The 26,468-nt window shown below is 37.9% G+C and overlaps 1 protein-coding gene across 10 annotated transcripts; it reads left to right on the top strand.

The window, feature by feature from the left end:
• Positions 1-254: 254 nt before the first annotated feature.
• bbx (BBX high mobility group box domain containing) lies at positions 255-26,468 on the top strand. Of its 10 annotated transcripts, none has more exons than XM_026328099.1 (17): positions 255-383; positions 2,757-2,836; positions 3,148-3,178; positions 6,093-6,263; positions 6,380-6,637; positions 12,062-12,266; positions 12,343-12,410; positions 12,563-12,637; positions 15,557-15,637; positions 17,032-17,097; positions 17,545-18,391; positions 18,531-18,663; positions 20,428-20,579; positions 20,794-20,883; positions 21,773-21,970; positions 22,517-22,709; positions 24,448-26,468. In XM_026328099.1, the coding sequence occupies exons 4-17, from the start codon at positions 6,105-6,107 to the stop codon at positions 24,524-24,526; spliced, it is 2,604 nt and encodes an 867-aa protein (XP_026183884.1). In that variant the 5' UTR covers positions 255-383; positions 2,757-2,836; positions 3,148-3,178; positions 6,093-6,104; the 3' UTR covers positions 24,527-26,468. The 10 variants fall into 10 exon arrangements, with proteins under 10 accessions (XP_026183884.1, XP_026183881.1, XP_026183882.1 ...); XM_026328098.1 differs by lacking the exon at positions 255-383 and adding an exon at positions 1,328-1,458; XM_026328096.1 differs by lacking the exon at positions 3,148-3,178 and having other exon boundaries at positions 6,092-6,263.

The following is a 26,468-nucleotide window of genomic DNA, read 5'->3' as shown; positions in this document are numbered from 1 at the left end:
GTAGACTAGTACTCAGGAGACAGGCCATGGCAGTATTCTTTAGAAAATCCAAAATACACCCTGCATTAACGCACGTCCAATATAAGACCCAGAGGAAAGTCTATATTTGCATTATTTAGGCGTAAATGTACCACACGTGTGCTGAACATTACATTTGAGGACGTTACACTAATCTCAAAACACTAAAATAGAACGTCGTTTCTCATTGGCAAAACCAACCTGTCAATCAAATGGAGTATCCATTCAAATACGACATTACATGACGGGGTGGATATTTTCAATATGTACAGTAAGCTGTCCTGCAAAACTGTTAATGTTACGGCAACAGATTTAAAAGATGGTTTAAGCTACGAGTTACCCGTTTACTAGGTTGCCTCTCGCAGGTATGTAATGACAGGTAACTACTGTTGTACATTTCTGTAACATTTCTTTTTCATTTACCAAGCGCAAACACCCAGGAAGCTTATAACAAGTACTTACTCCACTGAGGTCGGTTGTAACCAGCGTTTAGTAAATCGTTATCAGGGTTTTTTGGTGTAGTGTGTACGTTTTCGATGACCTTTGCCAATTGGACAGTGCTACGAGGTAAAGTTAAGTCAGCGATGGTGTTAGCAAGTACAGGCCAGTCTGGGTATGAGCACTTTGCAAACCGGGGGAGGGGAGAGATATAGCTGAGATGTGAATTTTCTCCCACCTCGAGGAAAACGAAAGTGATTTTGATTACATTATATGACTGAACAAGTCTGTATTTCTGTCAGAACTAAAGCGATATTGTGTCATTTTTGTGGGTTAAGGTCATTTAATGTGTTGCCTTTGCCGACATACATTCATCATCTAGTGAAGTCCTGCGTTTCTGTACCACTGTTAAATTACACCGAATATCAAAGATCAGTTCCGGTTTAAGTTTATGGAAATAAAAGGTTTGTGCTTGTGTGTGTGTGTTTGTGTTTGAGACGGAGGGGTGGGTAGTTTAATCTGTAACAACCCTGTACATGTAAAGCATGTATAGCTTTCCTATATGTGTTTGATATGTCATACTGTGTAAAAATACATTTAAGCAAAGAAATAGGCCAATGTACTGCTTTATATTAAGAGGCCAATGTTTGCCTCTATCGCTGCTTTAGACGAAATGTTCGCCTGCCGGGTTCCCTTTGAAGTTGTTTGTTTCCTATAGATATTCCCATTGATAACCAGCGTAATGCATTTATTTGAGGCGCGCATTTGTTCGGATCGGCCCATCAGCACTACATTTGAAGCGTCACTGCATTAAGCACTGTTGATTTTATTTTGGTGACAAGAAGCTGTGCTTCCGGGTTCTGTGGGCCGTGTTTGGACGGACTTGACGCAGCTGTGTTGAGTACAGCTAGTGCTGAACTGTTATGATGTGTCAATAAGTTAAAAAGGTGTACGGCTCCGATGATGAGAAGGCCCCCTCGCTACATGAAAAGGATATTAGAGGTATGTTCAGACACCAAGGTGACGTTCATGACAGAGAACTTGTGCTTTTATTTATTTTCAGTTCCAATCCGGTCTGTTTTCTCCAGCTCTCAGTCAGTCACTCTGAAAAACTGTTATTATCGCTGCTTTGGACATGATGTCCGCCTGCTGGTTTCAGTGTGAATGTGTTTGTTTTCCATCGACATTTCATTGATAACCAGTATTAGGAACCACACAGTTCTTCTTACTGTGACTGTGCTGCTTCCATATTTCGTCACTCCTGTTTGAAATCGCTGTGTAAAATAAATGGAAAGCAACTGTTTCTCAGTGAGGTAGTATTACTCCCCCCCTATCAGCATCAAATACATAGACTCAGCCCTGCGTTGTACGTAAACGACCATCTTCAACCGCACAAATAACTGTTTTGATCACAGTTTAGTCTGTGACTTTCCTCGGCAGCTGCTCAGGAAACCCTGAGTGTTAAAACCATGGCACGTCCAGTTAGCAGGCTGCAGAGCTAGCAGGCTAACTAGCTACTTTTATTCCTAGTAACAGTGCTAGGAAATGAAGCTAGTGCTCAGCAAAACATAGCCCACGGATGCATGTGCCTGGGTAGAAAATCCCCACTTTAATTAATCATTGTGGACATTTCTTCCTCGGAGTGGGAGGCATTTCGACGACACTGTCATCGGAGAGTTTGACAGAAGTGATATATCCTTACCACTGTACTGTACTTGGGTCTCCTACTAACCGAAGCAAGATGGACTCTCATTCGGGTTGTCAGAGCTCAGATCGACATTTTGCACGGAGATGAAAATGTTTGCTTAGGGGTAGGAGCACATTTGCTAGGCAAACGGATTGTTTATTATTCCCGACCAATTTTGTGCTGTTATTGCGAGTGAGCAGCTAGATACAGCAGCTCAAGACTTCACTCTCGACACAGTCCAATCGGGCATCAGCAGTTTTACCTGAGAACACAACTAACCTGCGCAGCACACGCTAACTGGGACTGTCCCTGCTTCATCTAGGCTATATGATGGTGTCTGACATGCATCCAGTGGTCTGGGTTTTGGCCTACATGATTTTGGCCACAAGGGCGGATCGACTGAAAGATTGATATGATCAGTAATCAGATCAGACAAAATGTCCCACCGTACTTTCAAGCCAATGAGGTCTTGTGCTGTGCAGTGTCGCTTAGTAATGTTATTTTAAAAGTTATTTTCCACACATTTTGTTGCAGCCGAGCTCATGTTATAGGACAATTGTTGCAGAGATGACAGTATCACGCATGACTGACAGCAGTGTCTTGTATTTTATAGGTCATCGTCATTGCATGACAAAAGCAGTGGCAGATTCATCTTCATCACTCATACAGCTTTTCCATAGTTTTTTTTCTTCAGTAAGTATCCTCGTTTTCCACACTCAAACATGATAACACTGGCATCAAGCCTAGATTAATACAGAATGACTCATTAAGTCCCTGATTCAATGACTGGTGAATTTCATTTGTGCCATAGCCAAAACATATGCAGCATATTGAGAACTAAAAAGTAATAAAGCAAAATATACACAACTGTTCTTTTCAATAATGTTGAGTTATTTTTGCATGTGCACAATGTACTACATGGCTGGCTACAAGGGAAATGGCTGTGATATATTTTTGTGATAGTGTGTGTATTTTTAATACTGCCTCTTAATTTACTTTGTTAGAAAGACCTAAACTGGAATACAGGACATTAGGGTAAGAAAGGACCAGGTGTAGTTTTACTTTTCATGACATTTTTAAATTCTGACAATGTTATGTTGAATGATTTATGATAGCATAATAGGAGAATATGCTTCAGTCCATTGCAAGACACTGAAGAGTGCAAGGGTAAAAGACACACTACCCACAAAACAGATCTTGCTATTCCATTGGAGTGTCCCCATACGATTCATTCAGTTTTCCTTATTTGTCATGTAACCATTTCCTCTGGAAAGTCGTAACATAACTGAATAGAGTAGTATTTTATTTCAAATTCACTTTACATAAAAATTGAATTGATTTCCTGCAAAAGGTCTTCAACCCTGTAGCTAACTGACCATGGTCTGTTGTGACCGGTTATCTTTTCGCAACAAAAACCTGACAAGGAAGACTCTAAAAAGCACAGAGTCCATTAATGATCATCTGAAGCTATTGTAGTCCCAGTAAGTAAAAATGTACTGCCCACTCCAGTAAGTAAAAATGTACTGCCATGTGGTTAACAGAAATGACTATTTGAAACCTATGGTTTCTGTACCCCTTTTTTTTTTTTTTGCCAGATTCAAACAGTTAGCTGTGGGATGGTTTCTCCCTGCTTATTGTGTCCCTTGATATTTTTATTACAATTAGGATATGCCTGTAATGGACATTGTGTAGTTTGCTTTAAATTCAGATCATGACAAAAAGGAAGGAGATGATAAATTCTGGTTATTTTTTTCCAGTGTGAAATTTATTCTATAATCTCACTTTTAAAATTTACCATGAGGCAATAAAAATGCCCTTTTTGCAAACAGTAATTTGTAATGAAGCCTTTTATATGTAAAAATCACAGTGATGCACTACGTGTGAGTAATTATACAAATTGGTAGGAATTTGTGTCTGAAAATTGTTTCACTGTTTACTGCTCAGAGATGCTATACGCCAACCACCAACTCCAAACACAGTGCAGTTCAGCGATCTTGAACTGCTTTATTACAGTGATTAAAGATACAAGCTTGGATGTATTTAAAGGTGTCAGTTTTCCTGAATATGCCAACTACGTTTAGATCAGGAATTTCATGATTGACACATTTTTAATGTGTCAATGTAAACTGACACATGAAAAAGTGCTGCTTTTCTCTAATCTGAACATGCAAGCTAGTCCTTCTGTAGATATAGACCTACAGTGCACGCAATCCAAAGCTACAATTAATAATTACTTCCATTATGGATTTATTTACTGAACATCTTCTCAGTTCATTGATTAGTCAGATGATTTATAAAATTTCATAAAATAATTAAAAATACCCATTATAATTTACCCAGTCCAAGAAGATGTATTTGCCTCATGTTTTACTCATTCAAAGATCAAAACCCAAAGAGATCCAGTATACAGCCATATATGAAAAAGAAAAGCAATAAATCTTCAAATTTGCTCATATAGAATTAGCCCATGTTTTTGATTTGAAAAATTATAGAAACTAGTGATTATGAAAACAGTTATTTTGTTGCAGCTCTAATGCAATGTTTTTTTTTTCTTTGAAAAACTGAGATTAAGAGCCAATGACAAATATTTTAAAATATTTACAGTATGGTAGTATAAGAAAGTACAGATTTATTTGCAGTTCCAGTGAGACATTCTGCACCATGGTCTCTTTTTCATGTTACTCATGGGCTCCAAGTAGGGGGGGATCCTCTGAGGCAACTTAAGGGAGAAGTCCATCACAGGGCCACATATAGACACACAAAGACAAACAACCTCACACACTCATACTCACTCCTATGGGCAATTTAGAGTCACCAATCGACCCAACATGCATGTTTTTGGACTGGGAGGAAACCGGAGTAAACCCACATATGTGTGTAGACATAAAGTAGATGCAGTCATACAGAGCTTCAAAGAGATCTTCAGTTTTAAATGAAGCCCAATTTAAAAATGTTTTCGCCACAGTAAAATGTCTTAATTCTGAGACACAGGGAGGCACAGGGCTCAGCAGTCTCCAGTTCAGTTATTTTCTCTGGTTTTCAGAATTTGATGGAAAAATAATAATCAGAGTTTGCTGATAATTTTAAACTGTCTCTTTAGCCATGGAATATACAAGTTAATCCTTATCAAAAGTAAAAAATAATGCAAAAGTAGCAAAAGTTGAAACTTAAAACAGAGTAACTTTTAAGCTTTTAATTGGACTTTTATTTGTGCACAAGGCAAATTTAAACATTGTAGATATTGAAAGTGGAAGTGCTGTATTTATGTAATAAGAGTAAGATCCTACACATTGCCAGTGGTTCAACCACTCAGTTCATAATTTGTGAATTATAATAAAGAAATATTCCCCTGCAATGACAAAATTGCAAATATCACAACTGTCTGGAGAAATCATTGCAGTGTAGTCAAAGCAAAAACCAAAACCCTCCATCCATCATATACCACTTATCCTGGCACATCCAGAGTCATGGGGGGGTTGAAGCCAATCCCATCTGACATTGGGCAAGGGGTGGGGTACACCCTAATCTAATACCAATAATACTAATACCAACCTGCATGTGTTTGGACTGTGGGGAGTACCCAGTGTAAACCCACGCAAGCACAGAGAGAACATGCAAACTCCACACAGAAAGACCCCTGCTGGGTTTCAAATCCAGGATCTTTCATTGTGAGGCAACAGTGCTAACCACTAAACCACCATGCTGCCCAATTTCTTTAACAGTCATAGCAAAAGTTCAGTTGAAGTCAAAATGTGCTTACTGATGTCAAACTGTCCATGTCATTTATTTTATTTCCAAGCCAAATGCTCTGACTAGTGGATGCACATTTTCAAACATCTACACTAGCTCAGCCCCATAAAACAGCATATAGTTAATGATGCATGTTTTCATTGTGCATTTTTTTGTAAATACATGGCCTTATGGTGTGGTCAATCTGATGTTTTTTAGGTGCTGTAGTACCATGAAGGGTGAAGGAAGGAGTAAGGAGCCACCTGATGCAGGGGAGGTCACAGGCAAGCGCCCAAAACGCAAATGCCTGCAGTGGCACCCACTTCTCTCAAAAAAGGCTCTGGATTTCTCTGAGGAAGAAGAAGAGGAGGATGAAGAAGAACTGGAGAAGGTGAGCGTGTTTGACGGCTTGAACAAGTCATATGTCCCATTTATAACATAAATGGGACAACATGTTGGATCAATAAACAGTATTGGATCAAATGGTTTTCATGCATTTCATATTAGCATCCAGTGCTATGCGTCGAGGAGCAGGGGTTGCAGATGCAGTGTGGAAGCACAACAGAGGAAGTAGAGGAGGACTCAAATGAACAACGAGCACGACGGCCAATGAATGCATTTCTTCTCTTCTGCAAACGCCACCGTTCTCTGGTGCGGCAGGAACACCCTCGCCTAGACAACCGTGGGGCCACCAAGATTCTGGCTGACTGGTGGGCTGTGCTGGAGCCCAAAGAGAAGCAGAAATACACTGACATGGCAAAGGAGGTGAGACTAATCAATGGCTCGCAGTGAAGACAAGTCAGTTTCATATATATATATATATAGCACTTTCATACACAATGGCAATTCAAGGTGTTACATATCAGCATCACAGCAAGTATACAATCAACTCAATTTAACATCGTATAATGTCATTAAAATAGACACAGACATACAGACCCATTATACGTACATTCATCTAAAGCGCAATCACATGCCGGAGGAAACAAAAAAAAAGCCTTCTTTTAAATATGGAAACTGGGGACTCTGTTGAATTATCTGGTAGTTCATCCCAAAGAGCAGGACCAAGGGAACTCCTACTATTATTTCTAACTGGTGCAACTTTCTTTACCAGTATCACAGCTGCCATTCAATACTAGTGAGTGAAACAGAATAGCTTCTGAGGCCTACACAGGCATACCGCATAGTGAGATATCTCACCCATGCTCTCGGAGAGCTAGGGATATAGTCTTAAGCATGGTCCAAAATGAAATTTTACCTAACTCAATGACCAATGTGGCTGGTAGATTAAAAAAATCCACCGGCCAAGCATGATTAGTGTTATTGCTGACACATTTATGAGCATTTATGAGCAATCACACTCATGTTCTCTACATCTTTATTAAACTCATGTTCTTACATCTTTATTATTATTCTGTTTTCCTCTTTGACGCTCTTCTCCTCCTACACACTTACAGCGTACAACTGTAAAATGTTAATCATGTTTGCATATGCATGCTATTACTTTGTGTTTGCATCTCATTGCTGTGATTTTATATAAATTTTTAAAAATTAAATAATTCCCATTAAAATGAATGGGGGAAATGATCTGACTTTACTGAAACAGGTCGATTTCCATGTGCTCTGGTATATATGTAGCTAGACTGTTTGAATTTTAAAATGCTTCAATATTTTTAATCTCAGGGTTGTGCTCCGTGTTGTTTTAGCTTGTGTGTTTTTTTTATTAATTAAAGTCTAAAATGTGGTACGTCAGCGTTTTGCAGAGTTTAACAGTTTGTGACGTCACCAGCTAGAGCGGAGAACAGTGGTTTTTCGAGCAGAAAAAAATTCTCTCAACTGCTCTCACAGTTTCAGTTTTAACTGTACAAGCACAAATCTCACCTCAGAAGTTGCCACATGCCTCTTGTCTCGCCTCGTCAAAACATATAATCCACAAGAGTTGTAGTTTAAGTCATCGGAGCCTTAATTGACAGGCGAATTGTGTTTCTGTCTCATTGACTCCAATAGAAATTAGCTGCTAGCAGCTCGTGTCTGAGGCTGTCAATCTATCAGTCTAACCTGCTCTCATGGCGTCATTAGCGTGATTGCTGAAACTCCAATCTGGACAAAACTGCACATGGTGTTGTACGTTAAGAATCTAGTAATGGAAGAATTTCTCTTGTAGAGTGAGTATTGTTTGAGGAAATTGCAAGCTTGCGGCGCTGTCGCAGACAACGTTGTTACTACATAGAATGTGTATTTCTTTTTATGTGGTATACGTGGCTAAATTCTGTTTCCCTGGTAGAGCTCATTTGTAGAGCCTGTGACTCTGATGCAGCGGACCTGAGTTCAGGCCCAAGCCAGGTCGCCATTTTAAATTTTTGCTTGTATGTTTCCTGTTACCATGCTCTGGACAGGTGTAGCTTGCTCATCACGTTTTTACCATTACAAGCTTCACAGCTGATTTAAAAACCCTTCATTTCAGCGCACATCAACATTTTCTCTGGTGAAAATAAAGGTGCACTCTGAGCTTGGTGAAGGCATGTGTTATTCCTAGTGTGTCTTTCTTTTTATGTGGTATAAACAGCTCAGTTCTCAGGTACCTGGTATGATACATTGGTGCTTCAGATACAGGGGACCCGAGTTCGGGCCTGACCCAGTTCTAACTTGTTGAATTCTGCTTGTATGTTTTCTGTTAAAATGCTGTGGACTGGTTTAGCTTGTTTAGCACATTTTACAATTATTGCAAGCTTCACAGCTGATAAAATCCCCTTATTTCAGCGCACATCAACATTTTCTCTGATGAAAACAGAAGCGCGCTCTGAGCTTGATGAAAGCATGCATTAAAATTTCCCACCATGCAACAGCTATTTAATTTTAGTGTTTTAGTTCAGTCCGCTCACATTTTCTTTTGAGATTGTTAAACTGTTACATTATGATACATTATTTCTATATATAGTCCCTTATGTACGTTCAGTTTACCAAAAAGTGTCTATGAGGTATGAATAGCCCTTTATATACACTCACCATACCTTATTGGTAAAATTCTTGGCTCCCGCAACGTGGCTAAAGTAGAACGCTATGCTTTGCTGGAATTTACCTGCCCCCATGTGGGTATTTATGGAACTACAACTGTTGAGCCTTACTAGTGCAAACATGAATATTAAATATAAACATTGTTGCCATTCTCAATGGCATTCTCAATGAGTGCGTGAAAACAGTATTGAAGCCTGAAGTTGGAATAAATTATTTGGCAGACTTTAAAATGGTGATTTCAGCATTTACTGAACGTAAAGACATGAATCTTGGTATACAGTTATGTCGTGCTGATGGGCTTCATATAACATGATCTCTACAGCGCCATCATGTGGGCATGTAGAAGATTGCAGTTCTTTAAAATTCTGATATATTTGGTGCCTGACAATTTTGAACATGCTCCAACATCTGACGTGATCAATATGTATTGCAAGCGGCAATAACAACATGCTTTCAGCAATCATATGCATTTTCTTCAGGAAATACCCATTCTAGTTTTTGTTTCTTTTACCAATCAATATAATAAGTAGCGATTCTGTGTCACGTGTAGCCTAAATTTGTTTGTGTTTTGAGATAAGGTATGTTATTGAATCCAACCTTAACCCTCAGGGATTGACGAACGTGCCTGCGCGTTTGTGGCATCTTCTAATGATAGCACCGAAACAAACTTAATTACTGTTAGTTTTGATCGTACACATAAGAGCAATATATCATTCGAATCTATAAAGGGTCTAGTTTTAATTGTATACACTCATAATAACAACAAAACGCTGTGCTTTTGCAAAATAAAGAAAACACACAGCGTGCGCTCTCTGTCTTCTCTCTCTGTCACCTGTCTTCACAGACACGTAAATAAAACAACCAGAATCTCAGCGAATACTTGCCTCAAAAACATGAGAAATATATACATAGAAAGCTTGCCCTTCATTTAAATGAAACAATTCAAGCTGAAAACAAATCCTCTCTTTTTATGTAATCCGTATGAAAGTAAGGAGCGGCACGGTTTCTCCTGTCTTGGCTCATTATAGCTAATGTGATCACGCCTTGCACTGAGTGCACTGTTCACATGGAAATAATCTGAGTTGAGCCAGGTAATTAATAATATAGGTAATTTAAATCAGTGGATTGTTTTCTGTGAATGACTGAACAAGATCATTTTCACATCATTTTGTCTAGCTAGTCAGTCAGCACAGAAGAAGGTGGGACACGTATCCTCAGGATCATATATGTTGCCGAATCCACCAACACTTCCTTGAATATGGTTTCCATCACAGAAGAAAATCATTAATATTGTTTGATGCTTTTGCACTACAAGATTAAGAAAACATGTTGTAGGTGTTTACAGTGACAACTACTGTTTTCAGAAGACTATTTTCTTGTTTTACTACTTTTTAATAACAGCAAATTTGGAGCCAGTGTCCAATAAGGGTAGACAGTGGAGTTCTGCCAAACTTTTCCGTGGGCGGTGTGTGGGCTGAGCCAGAGGAGGGACTTGCCTCTTGTCTACGTATACAAGAGAAGTCATCTTGCGACTTCTCTTCAAAAAACAGGAAAAATGAAAAAAAAGGGAGGAGGCCCATCTCTACTTCGCTTGGTGTGTGTGTCAGACACCAGACAGCCATATAAATGTACCAAAATGGTCAGAAGTCAATTTTGCATAATAGTGGACCTTTAAAGATTCTTTTTTTATTAATTTAGCTTTACAATTTTTTTTAGTGGCATAATAGGAAAATTTGATTTGATTAACTGACTGCAATCTTAAGGGGTACATGAAACAGAAAATGTCAAAAAACAGTGTACAAAAAGTATTGCATTTATTCTTTTTAATTTACAATGAAAGAAAATTCAGTCTTATGTTACATTCAAACTAAAAAACAACCCCATTGCTAATTATTAAACCACTAAGTGCTGTACCATTTTTATGCAATCACACAAGAAAGTGTATTTACAGTACATTTATGGGCAGTGAATTGAAGCAAATTAGGCAAACCCTTAGTAGCTGGAAATCTGTTCTTCTATAGACAGATATATTTTTTTTTTCCAAAGAAAACAACAAGCTTCAGGTGACAAAGTAAGGTTAAAATGAAAAACTTAACTGCATTTCCCATAGCAATCCAATATTCAATAACATTAATGTTGTAAATCAATATCAATTAGATTATACCTGAGGATACAGAGGAAGAGAGCAGGATGGAGTCAGCAGAAAGAGCACTGGGCATAAGGTGCTGTAAATGCTGCATGTTCCTTAGGAGCTAAGCACTCTAAATCACACTAAAAGTGTGATCCTAGAATTGGCCCTGACTTTCAGACAGAAAATGTGAATACGTAAAAGAAAATTGGTTCAATATATCAAAGTGAAAACTAATCAGCATCATATATTGGCCATCAGCTGCTCTAATTTCAAAACATTTGGCATTGGCATCGGCCATATAAAAACCCAAAACAGTCCTTCTAAATATAAAGATTGCTTTCTTAATTGTATTTCCTCTTGTTTTAATTTTGTACTTTTATCTGCCAATATTTATATTTACAATAAACTAAATGATTTGATTGATCCAAGTTGGCAAGTACTGTATCTTAGAAGGTGGTAGGGCATGTCAACAGCTCTCCAATGACAGTAAGAGTCACTGTTACATCAAAGTAACAAAATCAACAACACAAAATCCCCATGAAATGTTTTTTTTTTATCTCTGTTCTTCTCATTAATTTGATTTGGTGAGTTCTGATTTGGAAAACTACCAGGCACCAATCACAATTTACCAAAATTTGAAATACTTAAGCGCTGTGTCTCAAATCACCCCTGAAGTGAAATGTAGTTGCTGTCTGCCATTTGAATTGACTGTCTGAATTATTTCTGTTTTTCATTTTTGTCTACATTTCTATAATGCAATGCAACATATTTCATAGATGTGAAAATTAGAATCATGCAACACTACATGTCTTAATGATGATGCAAACTAACAATGATTCAGGAACAGGCACTATTGTCACTACTGTCTGTTGTATATAGTAGTGAATTCAGGCACAGCCAAAATGTTGATTTTTAAAATGTTTGTTTACTTATCTAGTCAACTATATTGAATGTTATATTGAAGTACATTGATTTAGGTTTGATGGGTTGTAACCAGCCACTTTGGGGTTTTACTTGTAACTAAATTCTGGATGTTCTTTCAGTACAAGGATGCCTTTATGAAGGCAAACCCAGGTTACAAGTGGTGTCCCACCACGAGTAAGCCAGTGAAGAGCCCTTCCTGTCAGCCACTCAGCAACCCCCGCAAAAAGGTTTGGTCTTTCCCTTCCAACTCATCTAAGGACTCCACCACTGCCAAAAAAGTGCCCAAAACTGACAGCATGCCACAATTAAACTTTGCCATGGCAGGTGGGTATAAAGAAAGATTGTTTATTCAGTGACAAATTATAGGATTGTTTTTATAACTACCTTTATATACCATCAGATCCTACTAAGATGGGAGGCCTTAGCATGCTGCTGTTAGCTGGGGAACATGCTCTCACAAACAGAGAGGTAGGTCACCAATGGATATAGCCTTGTAACACATCATCTCGCCAATGGGTGGCCTCAAAGGCTAATCACTGATGTTAGTTTTTTCAGTAGCACAAAAAATCTTATTTTAGCTTATGCTTTTGTATTAACCCCCTTATTGTTTATGTCTTTAGATCCCTTCCAGCACTAAACCTAGTCTACCTGACGCAGCCACTGAAGAGAACTCCTTTCCAGGGGATAAGGAAAAGGTGTATATGTGTCTGTGTATATATGTATGTGTGTGTGTGTGTGTGTGTGTGTATATAATTATATATATATTTAAGGTCGGGGGTTGCGGGTTCCGACAAGGGCATCACCAGTGTGGGCCTGAACGCTACTGGCCTACCTCATTACAAATGAGCAATAGAAACATGGGAGTCATACCGGCTCGGATGTCGCCCTGGTCAACAAGGTCTGCGTCAGGTGCTAGGGAACCAGGGCAACCTGATGAGAAATGGGCTACTGGAACACAACACTCATGGACGAGCGCTGAGAATAGAGACCTGTTGGAATCCCACTATATGAGTAACCCCAGGGAGGGGGATTACGTGAAGAGGATGTGGGACCTATGGAAACTTCAAAACCCACCATCTAGACTAGCACCGAAACAACTAGTAGCTCAGTGTTCCAACATCCGCAAATGGCAACTGCTATCACAACTAGAGATTGAAGAGATACAACACAAATGCTACAGCAAGGGGGAGCCAGGACGTGAGGTCAGGGGGGAAACAATACCATCCCCACCCAAGATTGGGTACCAAGCCCCAATAACAATAAGCTGGACACCTGGAACCTCTGCAGCCAGTTACCAAGACTAAGTGAAGGACCCTCTGAAAGTCTACGGAAAGATGTGAATGCAGCATTACGAACAATCCCCAGTGTGACCATCCCTGAGACCAACAAGCTGATATACACCACGGCAACAGTGATTCATGAGATGCTTGGCCACAAGATAAACATCACCACTAAGGAACAGTATCCTGCATGGAGAAAGACGTTGGAGACAAAAGGAAGTTAGCCAACTATCAGAACTGCAGAGAAGTGGGATGAAGAAAGAGTTGGGTAAGAAGTACAACAAGCTGTCCATACCGGAGGCCCTGCAGACTGCCAAGCAATGACTCACAGCCCTGGCCTCACGCCTGAAGAGGTACACCAGAGAAATAGAAGCAAGGAGAATAAACAGGGTGTGTATGGGCTGGAGGTCCCAAGGTCAAAATGGGACACACCTTCAAAGGTGGTGGAGAATGACCGAGCTCAGATCCTGTGGGACTTCCTGATACAGTTTGAAAAACAGGTGATGGCTACCCAACCGGACATAGGTGGACAAACAGCAGAACAAAGCCATAGTGGTAGATGCAGCAATCCCAAGTGATAGCAACATCAGAAAGAAGGAACATGAGAAGCTTGAGAAATACCAAGGGCTGAAAGAAGAGCTAGAAAAGATGTGGAAGGTAAAAGCAACAGTGTGTCCCCGTGGTAATCGGCACCCTCGGGGCTGTGACCCCCAAAACTGGGCGAGTGGCTCCAACAGATCCCAGGAACAACATCCTCTGAGATTGAAGAAGACACACACACACCACCTGTAGGGGTGAGAAGGGAGTTTATATAGGGGGAGCATATGCTCCCATCCAGATATGTCTTTTTCCAGGAAGGCCTTGTATATTTCAGCAGGATAATGCTAAATCGCATACTGCATCTATGACCAAAGCATGGCTTTGTAGTAGAAGAGTCCAGGTGTTGAACTGGCCTGCCTGCAGTCCAGACCTTTTAACAGTTGAAAATATTTGGCACATCTTGAAACAAAAACTATGACAAAGAAGACCCAGGACCATTGAGCAGTTATAATCCTAAATCAGGCAAGAATGGGACAACACTCCTTTTCCAAAACTCCAGCAACTGGTTTTCTCAGTTCCCAGACATTTAAACTGTTATTAAAAGAACAAGGGATGCTACACCATGGTAAACATGGGCTAGTCTTAACTTCAGTTGCTTGTTAACACAAATAGCTAATCAGCCAATCACATAGCAGCAACGCAATGCATTTAGGCATGTAGACATGATCAAGATACCTTGCTGAAGTTTAAATCGAGCATCAGAATGGGGAAGAAATGGGATTTAAGTGACTTTGAATGTGGCATGGTTGGTGCCAGCTGGGCTGGTCTGAATATTTCAGAAACTGCTGATCTACTGGGATTTTCATTCACAACCATCTCTGGGGTTTACAGAGAATGGTCTGAAAAAGAGGAAATATCCAGTGAGTGGCAGTTGTGTGGATAGAAATTGAATAGAATTTGGGGTAAACAACATGAAAGCATGGATCCATCCTGCCTTGTATAATAATAGTTCAGGCTGGTGGTGGTTAATGGTGTGGGATACATATATGCATATATTAGGGCTGTCAAAATATTTAAAAGCATGACTCTCATGAGTTAACTTGTGATTAAATACAACTTAATTGCACATTTTTATCTGTTCTAAATGTACCTTTAATTAATACTTTTCAAGTTTTTAAAACTCTAATCAACATGGTCATGGACAATCATGGATGCTTTATGCAAATGTATATTGTTAGTGAAACTACCATAAACATACAGCATAAAGAACAGACATGTTTCAAAGATGGTAGATATGTTTTTCAACGAACTTGGAAGAAAGAACACAGAAAAAACACAAGTTACCATTATATCTCTTTCTTTGCACTGAGCCAGTTGCCCAAACAGACAAGCCAACTTAGTTCACATTGACAATAAACAAAGACAACTTTTGTCTTCTCAACCATCGGACATTATTCGGTAAATGAATTTACCGTTCAGACCTTTTTCTTTCTCCATTTCTGTTTGCTGCTGCTCTCTTTACTGTCTACGGCTGCATTTTTGATTTCTCCTACTGCGGGCTAGGCCACGGGTCAAAGAGGAAATGCTCACTGTGTGAATCGCGCATTAATAAAATGAGTGCCATTAAATGAATTTGCGTTAACATGTTATTAACGCATTAATTTTGATAGCCCTAATATAAATATATAGTTTCAATCTTGTATGATTTTGATTTGTGAATTTCCACAAAACTAAGGGTTTGAATGGTGATTGCTAAACACTAAATTGTTAATCATTATTATTTTCAATTTTCAGATGTTGTCTGGGACAGTACCAAGCAGAGTGCCTGACATTACTGAAAGCAGGGTCAAGTCTGCCCTTTCCTCACTGCCAGAGGTATAATTTAACTTTCATGAAAGATCATCATAACTGAATTTTCTCTATATTACATGAACAATAATTTCTAGTTACTTCAGTTAATGACTATTGTTATGCTTAGAACACTTAAAACTGTTGGTGATATCCAAAGTGCCCTATAGACCTTTTTTTCACAGCAGTAATTTACATTATAGAAGAAAAATCACAGGTGTTTTCAGTAACTTGACTGAAAATGACTATATTACTAGATAATCATTTTTCCAGAGAGGGAAAACACAAAACTGATTTTATTCCATAAAATGTTGGCAAAAAAATGGGTTGTAGTGTATAACCATTTTAGTGCCGCCCTCAGACTATGATGTCAGTATTGTACACAAGGTGTCACATAATCTAACAGGCATTTTGTCGTGACATCTGCTGAACAAATACAGTGTGCTTTTAAAAAAAATAGATATAGTCAGCATTCAGGAAAACATCGCTTCGTGTCACTAAAGGCGTTTACCACTAATCTATCATTGGGTTAAGTTTTTTGTTGTGATTTAACTGGAGAACTTTTAACCATTAGATCACATTGTAACCTGTGCTGCAGAGGAGGTTAACCTGAAAGGGTCAAGTTGATTTTATTGTTATTTCAACCATTCCAAAACAGTAAATCAAAACAGTGTTTTTCTGAAACCGTGATGCTACTTAAAACAATACAGCATGAATGCTGTTAAACCTTTATTCACTGCAACTCAGAGTAATGACTGTGATAAATGGAAATAAATATTCTATATTCTGTGTTTTCTCTTATTAGATAAAATAAAAATCCACACATTGTTAATTTAAAAATGCAACATTTGTCAGATAGACTTTATTAGGCATCAACTACTTTCCTTTCCTCTCTATATTCCTCTCTTTGGCAGCAGAAAGTCTTACATTACTTTAAACTTTATCACGTAGAAAATTCATAATTGTTTTCATTCATAATCACAAAAAGCAATTAATCCTCCCTCTATGCTGAAGAACTAACCATTTTAAAGTTTCTTATTCTATTCTAGTTATGTAATTAGAAATATTATATATTCTTGAATATCACATTTTTACCAAATTATTCTGCAAGTGTTTCATATCACATTGCATAGTAACCAATGATTTTGATTATTCTCTTTGTAACCACCAACTCCACCTTTTTCACTGAAGCATAATCAGGTTGAACATCCAAAGTTAAGAGGGCCAGTTGGTAACCAGCTTTGTAATACTGGTTATCCATAGTCACTGATGTTAGAATTAGTGACCGAAAGAGAGAGAGATTCATAGATGAATTTGTTGAAGTGAATGTTTCTGAATAATAATAACGCTTGGAGAAAGATAAGCAGTATAAGCTTGTAAAAAAAATGGGTAACAGTAACAATGTTATTGTATGTTCACAGTCATCTCTGTCAATGGCACCTGAAGGAAAACCATGCAGACAGTCTGCTCTCTTCCAGCTCGCTGAGGTAAGATATTTGAGTGTGCACATTGAAATAACACATTGCAGATTTATTGTTTTATTTATTGCAGCTGGTGGAAATTTTACACTATGAAACATGTGATTTACCTGATTGGACCATAAAATCTGTTAGCTTTGGTATGAATTATTTTTCATTTTAGAGACTGAATAATTATAAAAATATGACAAAGCTGTGTGTGAGTCTACGTGAGCTAAAGCTAAAACTAAAGTTAGAAACAGTCTAGGTTAGTTAAAAGCAAACATTAAAAATGTAGTACTTTTAGTGATGGAGATTCATGACAGTTGTTGCTTTTACCTCATGCACATTTTGTTTTTATCCATATACTCAACAGTAATTTTTAAGTGAATGTAGAGATATATTATTAGGAGCATAGATTGTTTTTTTCATGTATGTGTAATTACTCTGTTGATTATTTTTGTTGTGTTTGATAAGATGTGCTTAGCGTCTGAAGCTGGAAAGATGGACACAGTTGTATCTCAGCCAGAGGACAGCTCCTCTACAGCCTTTTTCCAACAAGCTACAGTCATGCCAGAGATCAAGGAGGATAAAGCAGACATTGATGAATGTCCTCCTTTCTCTCAAAATTCACCCCTGATACCTTCGTTCTCCTCTGTCACTTCTACCTCCACTGATGCCATTCCCCCACAGCTTGGCAGCCAAAATATGTGTGTCAAAAAGAAGATCAAGAAAAAAGAGGTGGCCCGGTCAAATGATAGCAGTGACATCCCTGGCTCAACAAAGAAAGTCATCAAAAAGTATAACCATGCAGAATGTCCACATTTGGACAGTATTTTCAGTACAATTGAGGCAGTGGCCAAAGGGGTCTGGAAGGAGAAGCCCAAGAAAAAGCTCCAGAGTAGTCCTAGTGGTGGAAATTCTTGTTTGCCCAAAAAGAAAAGTAAGCCCAAAGTCAAGACCTGTGTCAAAGACAAAGTCATACATGAAGATAGTGAGCAGTGTGGGCTGTATAGTTCCACTAAGGTGGAAATGAAGGAAGACATGACTGATGTTAGCCCCACGTCAGAAGCAGAGGAAACACATTTAGGAAGCACAGACCTTCAGAGCACCATGGCAGGGCCCCATCACTCCCCCTGCACCCACTCACCTGTTAAACCCAAAGAGGAGGCCAAGGGGAAGGAGAGGCAGACTGAAGTGACCTGCGAGTCCAACCCAGAGAACCGCGGCTCCAGGAAATCAGAAAGGAGCTGTAAAGGCGCTTTGTATAAAACCCTTGTTTCTGAGGGAATGCTGACTTCACTGAGAGCCAATATTGACCGAGGTATCCATTTTGATTCAAGGGCAAACTAATTATTAAGTATAAGAGGTGTAATGTAGTTTTTATGTACAGTATGTTTTGTAGTTGATGAAGATTAAATTATCGTTTCTCTTTGTCCAAATTGTTGTATATATGTCTACAGGTAAAAGAGGTGTTTTCCGGGCTTCTGACCATGATGCAAACTGGAGTGATGACAGCTGGACAGTCCCACTGGTGGGACCTAATAACCCCAAGAAACTAAAGAAGTCCAAATCTAAGGATGAATCTTCACAGGGGTGAGTGCTGTTTAACCACTTTTGTAGCATAGAGTACTACTAGAGTATTTGAGCTGATAAAATGGGTTGTTTTGAAGGACACAAGGTTGTCATGTTTTTTTAGTCATGTAATAAATAAATTTACTATATCAAATTTACTACTTATCATACTATTATATAAAATTTACTATAGAAAATCTGAAGTGTCTTGACAATGTACAGGTGTTGGACATTTGTCAAGTCAGCAGTCTTCCCCATGATTGTGTGGCCTACGAACCACACTGAGAGGCCATTTAAAGGCTCAGGAAACCTTTGAGATAATTAGCTGACTAGAGTGTGACACCATTAGTTTACAACATTGAACCTTTTCACAATATTCAAATTTTTTTACATACTTATTTTTGGGATTTTATTAACTGTAAGCCATAATCATCACAATCAAAAGTAAATGCTTGAAATATTTAAGTCTGTGTGTACTGAGTCTATATAATATAGGAGTTTCAGTTTTTGAATTGAACTGCTGAGATAAATTAATTTTTCTACAATGTACTTGTACATTGTTTGCACATCCACCTAATGCTAGCATTTCTCTTTAACTCAGTAATCATCTTTCTTGGATTTATGGATGCAGTTTGGTCAAACTCAATGACCAGCAAGTGGTCATTGAGTTTGTCCCTTTATATGGACAAATTTTAAAGTATAAATTCACAATATTTCACAATATTTCTATTTTGGTATTGATCATAGTCTAGGCTATTCTGACTACAGGTCAGAATAACCTTGCACTTATAACCTCTGTTGCAGAGATGTGAGAGTCACATCTTTGCTAGAGATGTGACTCTAGCAAAACGACATATCAAGACAAGCAGCAAGAGCCTCTTAAAGCTCTCCAAAGTAACCACAGGAAGGAATTGTAGTGAACTCTATATGGATCTGCTGCTTATTCATCTGCAATAATAGCAAACTTTTTATTTTTATTACTGATTGATAGGTATATACCACAATTCAGCCTCTGCATCACACTTCCCCAATAATAGATGTTTTGAATGCAAAGGTTTTGTGGCCTATTATCAACATCCATTGTTCAGTAATTTTAATTTCACCTTTAGTGTACAAATTCAGTTGTAATTGCATCTTAAATAATATATTTCAGGCACTTCCTTGTCCTCTAGCAGTTTAAAAATAGTAATACTTATCACTTATTTTGCTACAGTTTTGACTACACAGCTTTTTGTTATCAGCTGAAGTAAAAAAAGACTTTGTTAACCTAGCAAAATTATAGTTTATGAATACCAACCTTCACTTTATTCATTTGATGAATGGAAAAAAAGAAACAATATCAGGACAGCAATGTCATTAAACAATGTCATTAATCGTATGCCTTGACTGTTGCCTAGTTTCCTAACCAGTTTTATGTGTCATAAACATGTTTAATGCAAAGAACACTCCATTTCATATTGTAAAAGCAGTAAGCTATTTGATTAGTTTGGAAATATCTAATTAATTTAATTACTGTTTAAAAAAAAAAAAAAAAAAAAAGAAAGTTCTTGACAAGCCTATTGGTGATGAATGGCTTTTCTGGAGAATATTGCTGTAGTCAGCTCCTGTAATCTATGAGTGGAAGGATGAAATTTGGCAAATATTTTATCACTGACCCTCCGGTCCCTTCAGCTTTACTGGTCTCCATAGTAAACATTTGGCACTTGCTTGGAAGTCTGCTTTGTTATTAAGGTTAGGCTGTTGATTATGCATTCATTTATGTAAACTCTGAACTTCACTTGTCAGTCTAGGGAAACTCGAGGAGGAGTTTGAAAAGAAATTTAACAGCCTTCCACAGTATAGCCCGATGACATTTGATAAGAAGGGGGTTGCTGTTGCAAAGAAGAAGAAGACTGAGAGCTCCACTCTCCAAGAAGAAGCCTCAAAAGTTGGAAAAGGTAAGAGCAAAATCAAAGATTTCTCAACTCAATTAACACAATGTTCTTTTAAACCGCCTCATCCATCTCATCCATGGACCAATCTGCACCTGTTTATAGAGTCATATTTTCCACATCTGTGGTGTTCACAACCAGGTCTCTCTTTGTTAAAAAACTTCTGGACTCCATAACATAGTGTATCCATGCTCTTTTTCCTTTTTTTGTGCTATATCAGGGCCATCTCCATCTCAGAAAAAGACATCATTCCACAAGATTGTTAGGAAGCACAAACACAGAAAGGAGAAACCAGGTGCAGTGGACAAAGGTGAACTAGAATGCTGATGTTGCTGAATTATATAGCAGGAATAATGAACATCTTCAGAGATATTTAACAGATTCGTTGCATAGTTAACCATTGTCAGTGCTCTCCTAACCAACTAAATTTTACAGATAACATTTTGAAACAAAGAAGATCATCTATTGATCACTTTGAATTTCTAGTTTATTGTTTTAAAACCCACTTTGGTTAAAGAGCAACCTAAAGAGAATGTATTGTCCCAACACAAAAGGCTATAATGTAACAAAGTTGAGTACAAAAACAACAATCTTCATCCAAATCAGTTTATGTACAGTACCAGTCAAAGGTGTGGACGCACCTTCGTTTTCATTGGTTTTCTGTGTTGCTCCACAGTAGAGCAATACTGAACACAGCAAAACTAATAACATATTTTTTCGATCATATAATAAGCAAAAATGCAAACAAAGCAAGTTTCATATTTTAGATTTCTCTGAGTAGTCTCTGTTTGCCATGATAAGGCAAGCTTCTTCAGTTTGGAGCAGCATTCAAGGTGACTCCTTTCTGAAGCTCCTGAGAGAATACCTAGTGTGCGCAAAACTACTTTGAAGAGCATCCATTTAAAACTGTTTTTGCTTTGTTTACAGTTTTTTACATTATATTATTTCTTAGTTTGGATTTGTTTGATGTCAGTATTTTTCTACAATGTGGAAAAACAGCAAAAAGAAAGAAAAATACTCATAATAAATATGAGTAAGTAGCTGGAAGTTAAAGCCTGTGCACAAAAAAGGATACTAAATACTAAACAAATGGATTGAGAACTTTTTAATTTTAAATTCTTGTGCCACTGATGTTCATTATTGCCTGAGTGCATAGTTTGAATCATTGATTTCTATTCAGCTTAACCTTTTCTTTACAGCAGTGGTACACCATGATTCCACCATGCAGAATTCAACTTCAAAAACCAAATCATGTGCACCTGTTGCCATAATGTGTCCAGATGTCCAGGGCACCACAAGTATGGAGATGCTAGTTGGTAGCCAGAAGAGGAAGGCTAGGAAGACCAAGATCACACACTTGGTGCGCACAGCTGATGGCAGTGTGTCTCCAGCCGAAGGCAAGTGACAAATATTTGATTTGACTGATCAGTGACTGTGAGATTAGTTACATCTGTCGTTCTCTGACTCATGTCTACATTTTTGACACTGTATGTTAAAAAATACACTGGTGTTTTTATATTAAATACTTTTTACTCCATAATTTATCAGTAATTGTTATCTATATTTTATATTATTATTGGATGTTATTGATAGATTTTATATAATTGGTTGTTAGATATAGTCTTTTTACGTCTCCTTATTTTCATTCTTACTTTATGAGTTGTATTTTAGGAACATTTATGGAGTAAGACTTGGAGCACCAACAGTCAGTGTCCAAAAGCCCAAGGAGGAAGTACTTTGGGCTGCTCTCTAAAGAAAGTTTCAAAATAAAAGCCACATGTGGTTGACATGAGAAGGCATTAGATCGCTGTGTAAACAGTTTAACAACTGTCAATTCCACAGATCTGAAACAGAAAGCAAAAGTAGTGCTCTGCTGAAAGAATTTGTAATGGTGTTCCTTGGAATTGTACATGCATTTTAGTTTGCTTTTTTATATTTTCCAGAGGACAAAACAAGGGACATGAACCAGGAACAGGATAAGAAGCCATTACCCCAACAGAATTTATGCAATGAAAAAGGGTGCTACAGTAATCCCACATCAGAGGAGGCAGAGAGGATAACCGTGTCACAAGAGCTACCTGCTTTCTTCAGCTTGGCAGCCCTCGCTGAGGTTGCAGCTATGGAAAATGTTCACAGGTAGAGAGAGACACTTACATACAACACTGTCCAGTGATTGTGACATATGCTAAAGTCAATATAGGATGTGCTTTTCACCTCATGGCTTTTATGTGCCTAGTTTTGATATTTTTAAATTAGTTTTAGCATAATCAGTGAAATATAATCATGTTATAAGCTGTAGAAATATTTAGCAAAAAAAATAGTGGCTTCTATTTTTTATACTTTTTGTACTGTTGCTGACTGTGTCCTGTGCTTACAAATATAGCTGTAGTTTTCATTATACATGTCAACTTGACACGTATAATGTCTAAACATACAAAGTAGAGATTGTTACTCTTAATAGTCTTATCAGCAGCTTAAATTGAACATAAAAGTACATGTTATCATCTACATCAGTAATTAGGTGTATAATTATCATGCACACTGGCAACTTTTTTACCATCTAATTGCAACAAACTAAATCAAATATCAAACTAAATCAAATCAAAATCAATATCCATATATAAGACATTATATGTGCTTCACAGTGTTGCTATAGAGATAAAGAAAGGCTACTTTCTGTGATGTGTGCTGCCTGGGTAAACTGCACTACCAAAAAGCATCAGTAGAGGGCATTAAACAATTAGACTACTAGACAATTAGAATATTTTGCTTTGCTTATTTTGGGGATTATATACCCCAGTTATTAAATTAATGTGTTATTTTTTGCCAATACTTGACCATTTTAGTATAAAAAATGATTATTCTATCAGAACCATTTTAGGAAGAATATTTTGGCAATTTATTAGGAAAAACATCTGGCTTTGTCAAATATGCTGAAATTGTCATTTATGAAATAGAAGCTACTGGTAGCAAACCTAAAAACAACTAACACTTTTGCTAGTTGTCATTAGAAACCATCAGCGCACTATTTCACATTCCATATCCTTTATATTGGACCAGAGTAGGGATCCTGTCTCATGAACACTTTTGTTCTTATATGATTGATTTATATGTTTTCACACCCACCAGGTTTCTCATATTTAGAATTTTTGTTGTGTAAGAAATTTACAAGAGATGTAGGTCTGCCAGTAGCAGTTTGGGGAATAAAACTGTTAGCCCGGGCATTAAAATTATTATTTCAAAGAAAACCCATTATAATTATGAGATGATGATATAAACTTTATTAAAGGATTCAAAGTGGTATACTGATGAATAGTTAGCTATGTTTTCTGAAAATGTAATGCTAACATCACACCAACCCAGTACACAGAAAGCCTAACGAAATAAGTGGGTATAGATAGTGGATGGATGGAAGTTGAAGAGCAGTCCTACACACTTTTCTACCACTACTGACATGTGGTAGACTATGTTGGCTACAGAGCTGATAGCGATAGTGCAACATCACCTATAATGGAAAGCATTATTTTATCCTTCTCCATCTCATTGTCTTCATATCATTCCATTCATTAATTTCTTATAATTTGAGAAAATCATGAGCATAATTTCTCTTACCAAGTTACTTACAACTTACTGAGTTTATTCAATTAAGAGGGTTTTAGAAATCCAAGTTGGAACACTCAAACAAAAAGATAAGTTAGCAAGGTTTAGGATAATAAATGAGGCCAATTGTGGCATTTGTCATCATAAAGAATCAACTTACTCAACTTAACACACAGAGGCCCATTACATTGAGACAAAGCCTTATGTGTTTCATCTCAAAAAGACACTGGATATTTGATGAAGTGTGAACACACTCCTTAATGTCCTGTTTCAGAGGGCAGAGAGGCTTGGCTGAGAGTCAGAAGAAAGAGCTTGCCCAGACCCCTGTTCTTATCTCCTGTGCTGATCAGTGAAACTCTGCTGCTCCAATGAAAAACCACCAGATGAACAGTGGCAGCGGAGCTACTTACTTCCCTCAGTGGTAACCCCATGCCGAAGGGAGACTTGATCAGGAAGTTCTGGACAGACTTCACCTTCCCCATTGTGGCAAATTTGCTTGAGCTTGGGTTCATGGTGGGGAACATGACTACATGACTTTCTCCTCCTTCCTGCTCCTCACTATCTCAGTGTTTTCCCTAAAGCCTTCCTTGGTTTGAGGCAAGGATGCCTTTCTGAACTCTTCACTCCATTTAGATGCTCAATTAGGGCCTGTGGAAGAATCAAGATGGCCCCCTAGTGCATGGGTTCCCTTATAGAGATGGTATGTCACAGGATTATTGTACACTGTTTTGTCAAAAAAGAGGGCGTTTTTAAGGTCAATTCTTGGAATTTAAAAAAATAGACTTTTAGGTAGGGAGAGAAATCCCAACAATGTATTTGTTTTTATCAAAAAACACAGCTTTCAGTCACCTTTTTACCTCACACACACACGCCTACTGAAGAGTTCCCTCCACCTCAGGTAGATTACCTCTCTGTATTTCAATAGCTCTTGTCCCTTCCATTCCTTCCAGCTTCAGCCCAAAATCACTTTAACCAGGGTAAATTATCATGATGGATAGAGTTCCATTACTATCTACTTGCTTAGTGTTTCCCTGTGGTACACTAATGTGGTGTACTCAAACTACGAAGAATTCATAGCCGAGTATTTGATATATACGTTAAGATAATGCTACTGTAAAACAGTATGTGGTAGCTACACATAATCATGTTAGACTGAATGTGAGTACATGTGCACCCCTGCATCTGAAGTAGACGTGACCCATAGCTGAGGGTGTTTGTCCTTTGTATCTTTTAGTCATCGGTTCAGTGTTTCAGGTTTATGAGACAATAGGTTGGCTAAAAAACTGCTTCTAGAGATGGGGAGATCATGAGAAAGTGATTCAAATATAGCCTTAACCCTCCCACCTAGACCCTCTTTGCCACCACAGAGCAGCTTCCTGCTCAATGCCACATCCTGAAATCAGTTTAAACAGTTTTGCTTAGTGAAATGCTGTTTTTGTCGGTGCTTGAATCTTATTGCAGTTTGCGTAGCATTTAGAAAGGTAAGTTCCTTATGTGCAAATTACTTCATGAAAAAGTTTTCTTGTTTTGTTAACATAAAGCCTGCACTAATTTCTAGCTGAAGTCTGAGTTGCTCTTGATGGCTAATCAAATGTCTTGTCTCTAATCCCCACAGCACTCTTACTCTGTAGCCTTTCTAAACAGTCCTTAAAGTCCTCAGGACTTGGCTAAAGCCAGTACACAAGCACAAACATAATAGATCAGACTTTTGTTTCTCATTAAATTGTTTTATTCAACGTCTCATAAAATGAGAAATTTGGACAAAAACTGTGCAAAAATAGTTTTCTTTTTTTTTTTTGTGGTTTTGTGCAGAAACCAAGTATTTTGATGTGCTAAAATCTGACCTTGATATGCTACAGTTCCTCTGAGATCTCATGGAGACAAGGCATTTAATAATAATTTCCCAATTTGTTTGCTGTTGGTCTTTCGAGATGTTATTGCCAAGTAATGGTCTACTCAGAGATCACATGTAATCAATGTCATTTTTAGAAATGTTTATATTTACATGCAAAATTGTGTTCTTCTATTTTTAACATGTTTGGTCAGAATCATTCCATTCCTACACCTCTGTCTTGGCCATACTTTGTGTTTTTTAGATTAGCAGCAGTAGTAGTGGAGAAAAATAAGGACAGATGAAGTTAAGCTGCAAGTCTGTTGTCTTTCCAAGAGTTGTTGGAACCTGGGGGAGCTGCCACAGGAGGTTACAAAGACTCTCGAGCAATAACCCTCACCTTCTGTTTCTCTGAGTGGACCAGTACTTTATCATATTTTAGATTAAACCATGTTTAAAACCTA

This window comes from Mastacembelus armatus, chromosome 14, assembly GCF_900324485.2.
Source record: "Mastacembelus armatus chromosome 14, fMasArm1.2, whole genome shotgun sequence".
Lineage (NCBI taxonomy): Eukaryota > Metazoa > Chordata > Actinopteri > Synbranchiformes > Mastacembelidae > Mastacembelus > Mastacembelus armatus.
Note: the sequence above shows the minus strand (reverse complement) of the source record. Positions and strands in the feature narration are given on the sequence as shown.

Bases quoted from the DNA above. Each gene is read 5' to 3' on its own strand.
- bbx (XM_026328096.1), top strand. From the start codon at position 6,105: ATGAAGGGTGAAGGAAGGAGTAAGGAGCCACCTGATGCAGGGGAGGTC. The intron at 6,638-12,061 runs GTGAGACTAATC...ATGTTCTTTCAG, and splicing joins ACACTGACATGGCAAAGGAG to TACAAGGATGCCTTTATGAA. The intron at 18,392-18,530 runs GTATCCATTTTG...ATATGTCTACAG, and splicing joins GAGAGCCAATATTGACCGAG to GTAAAAGAGGTGTTTTCCGG.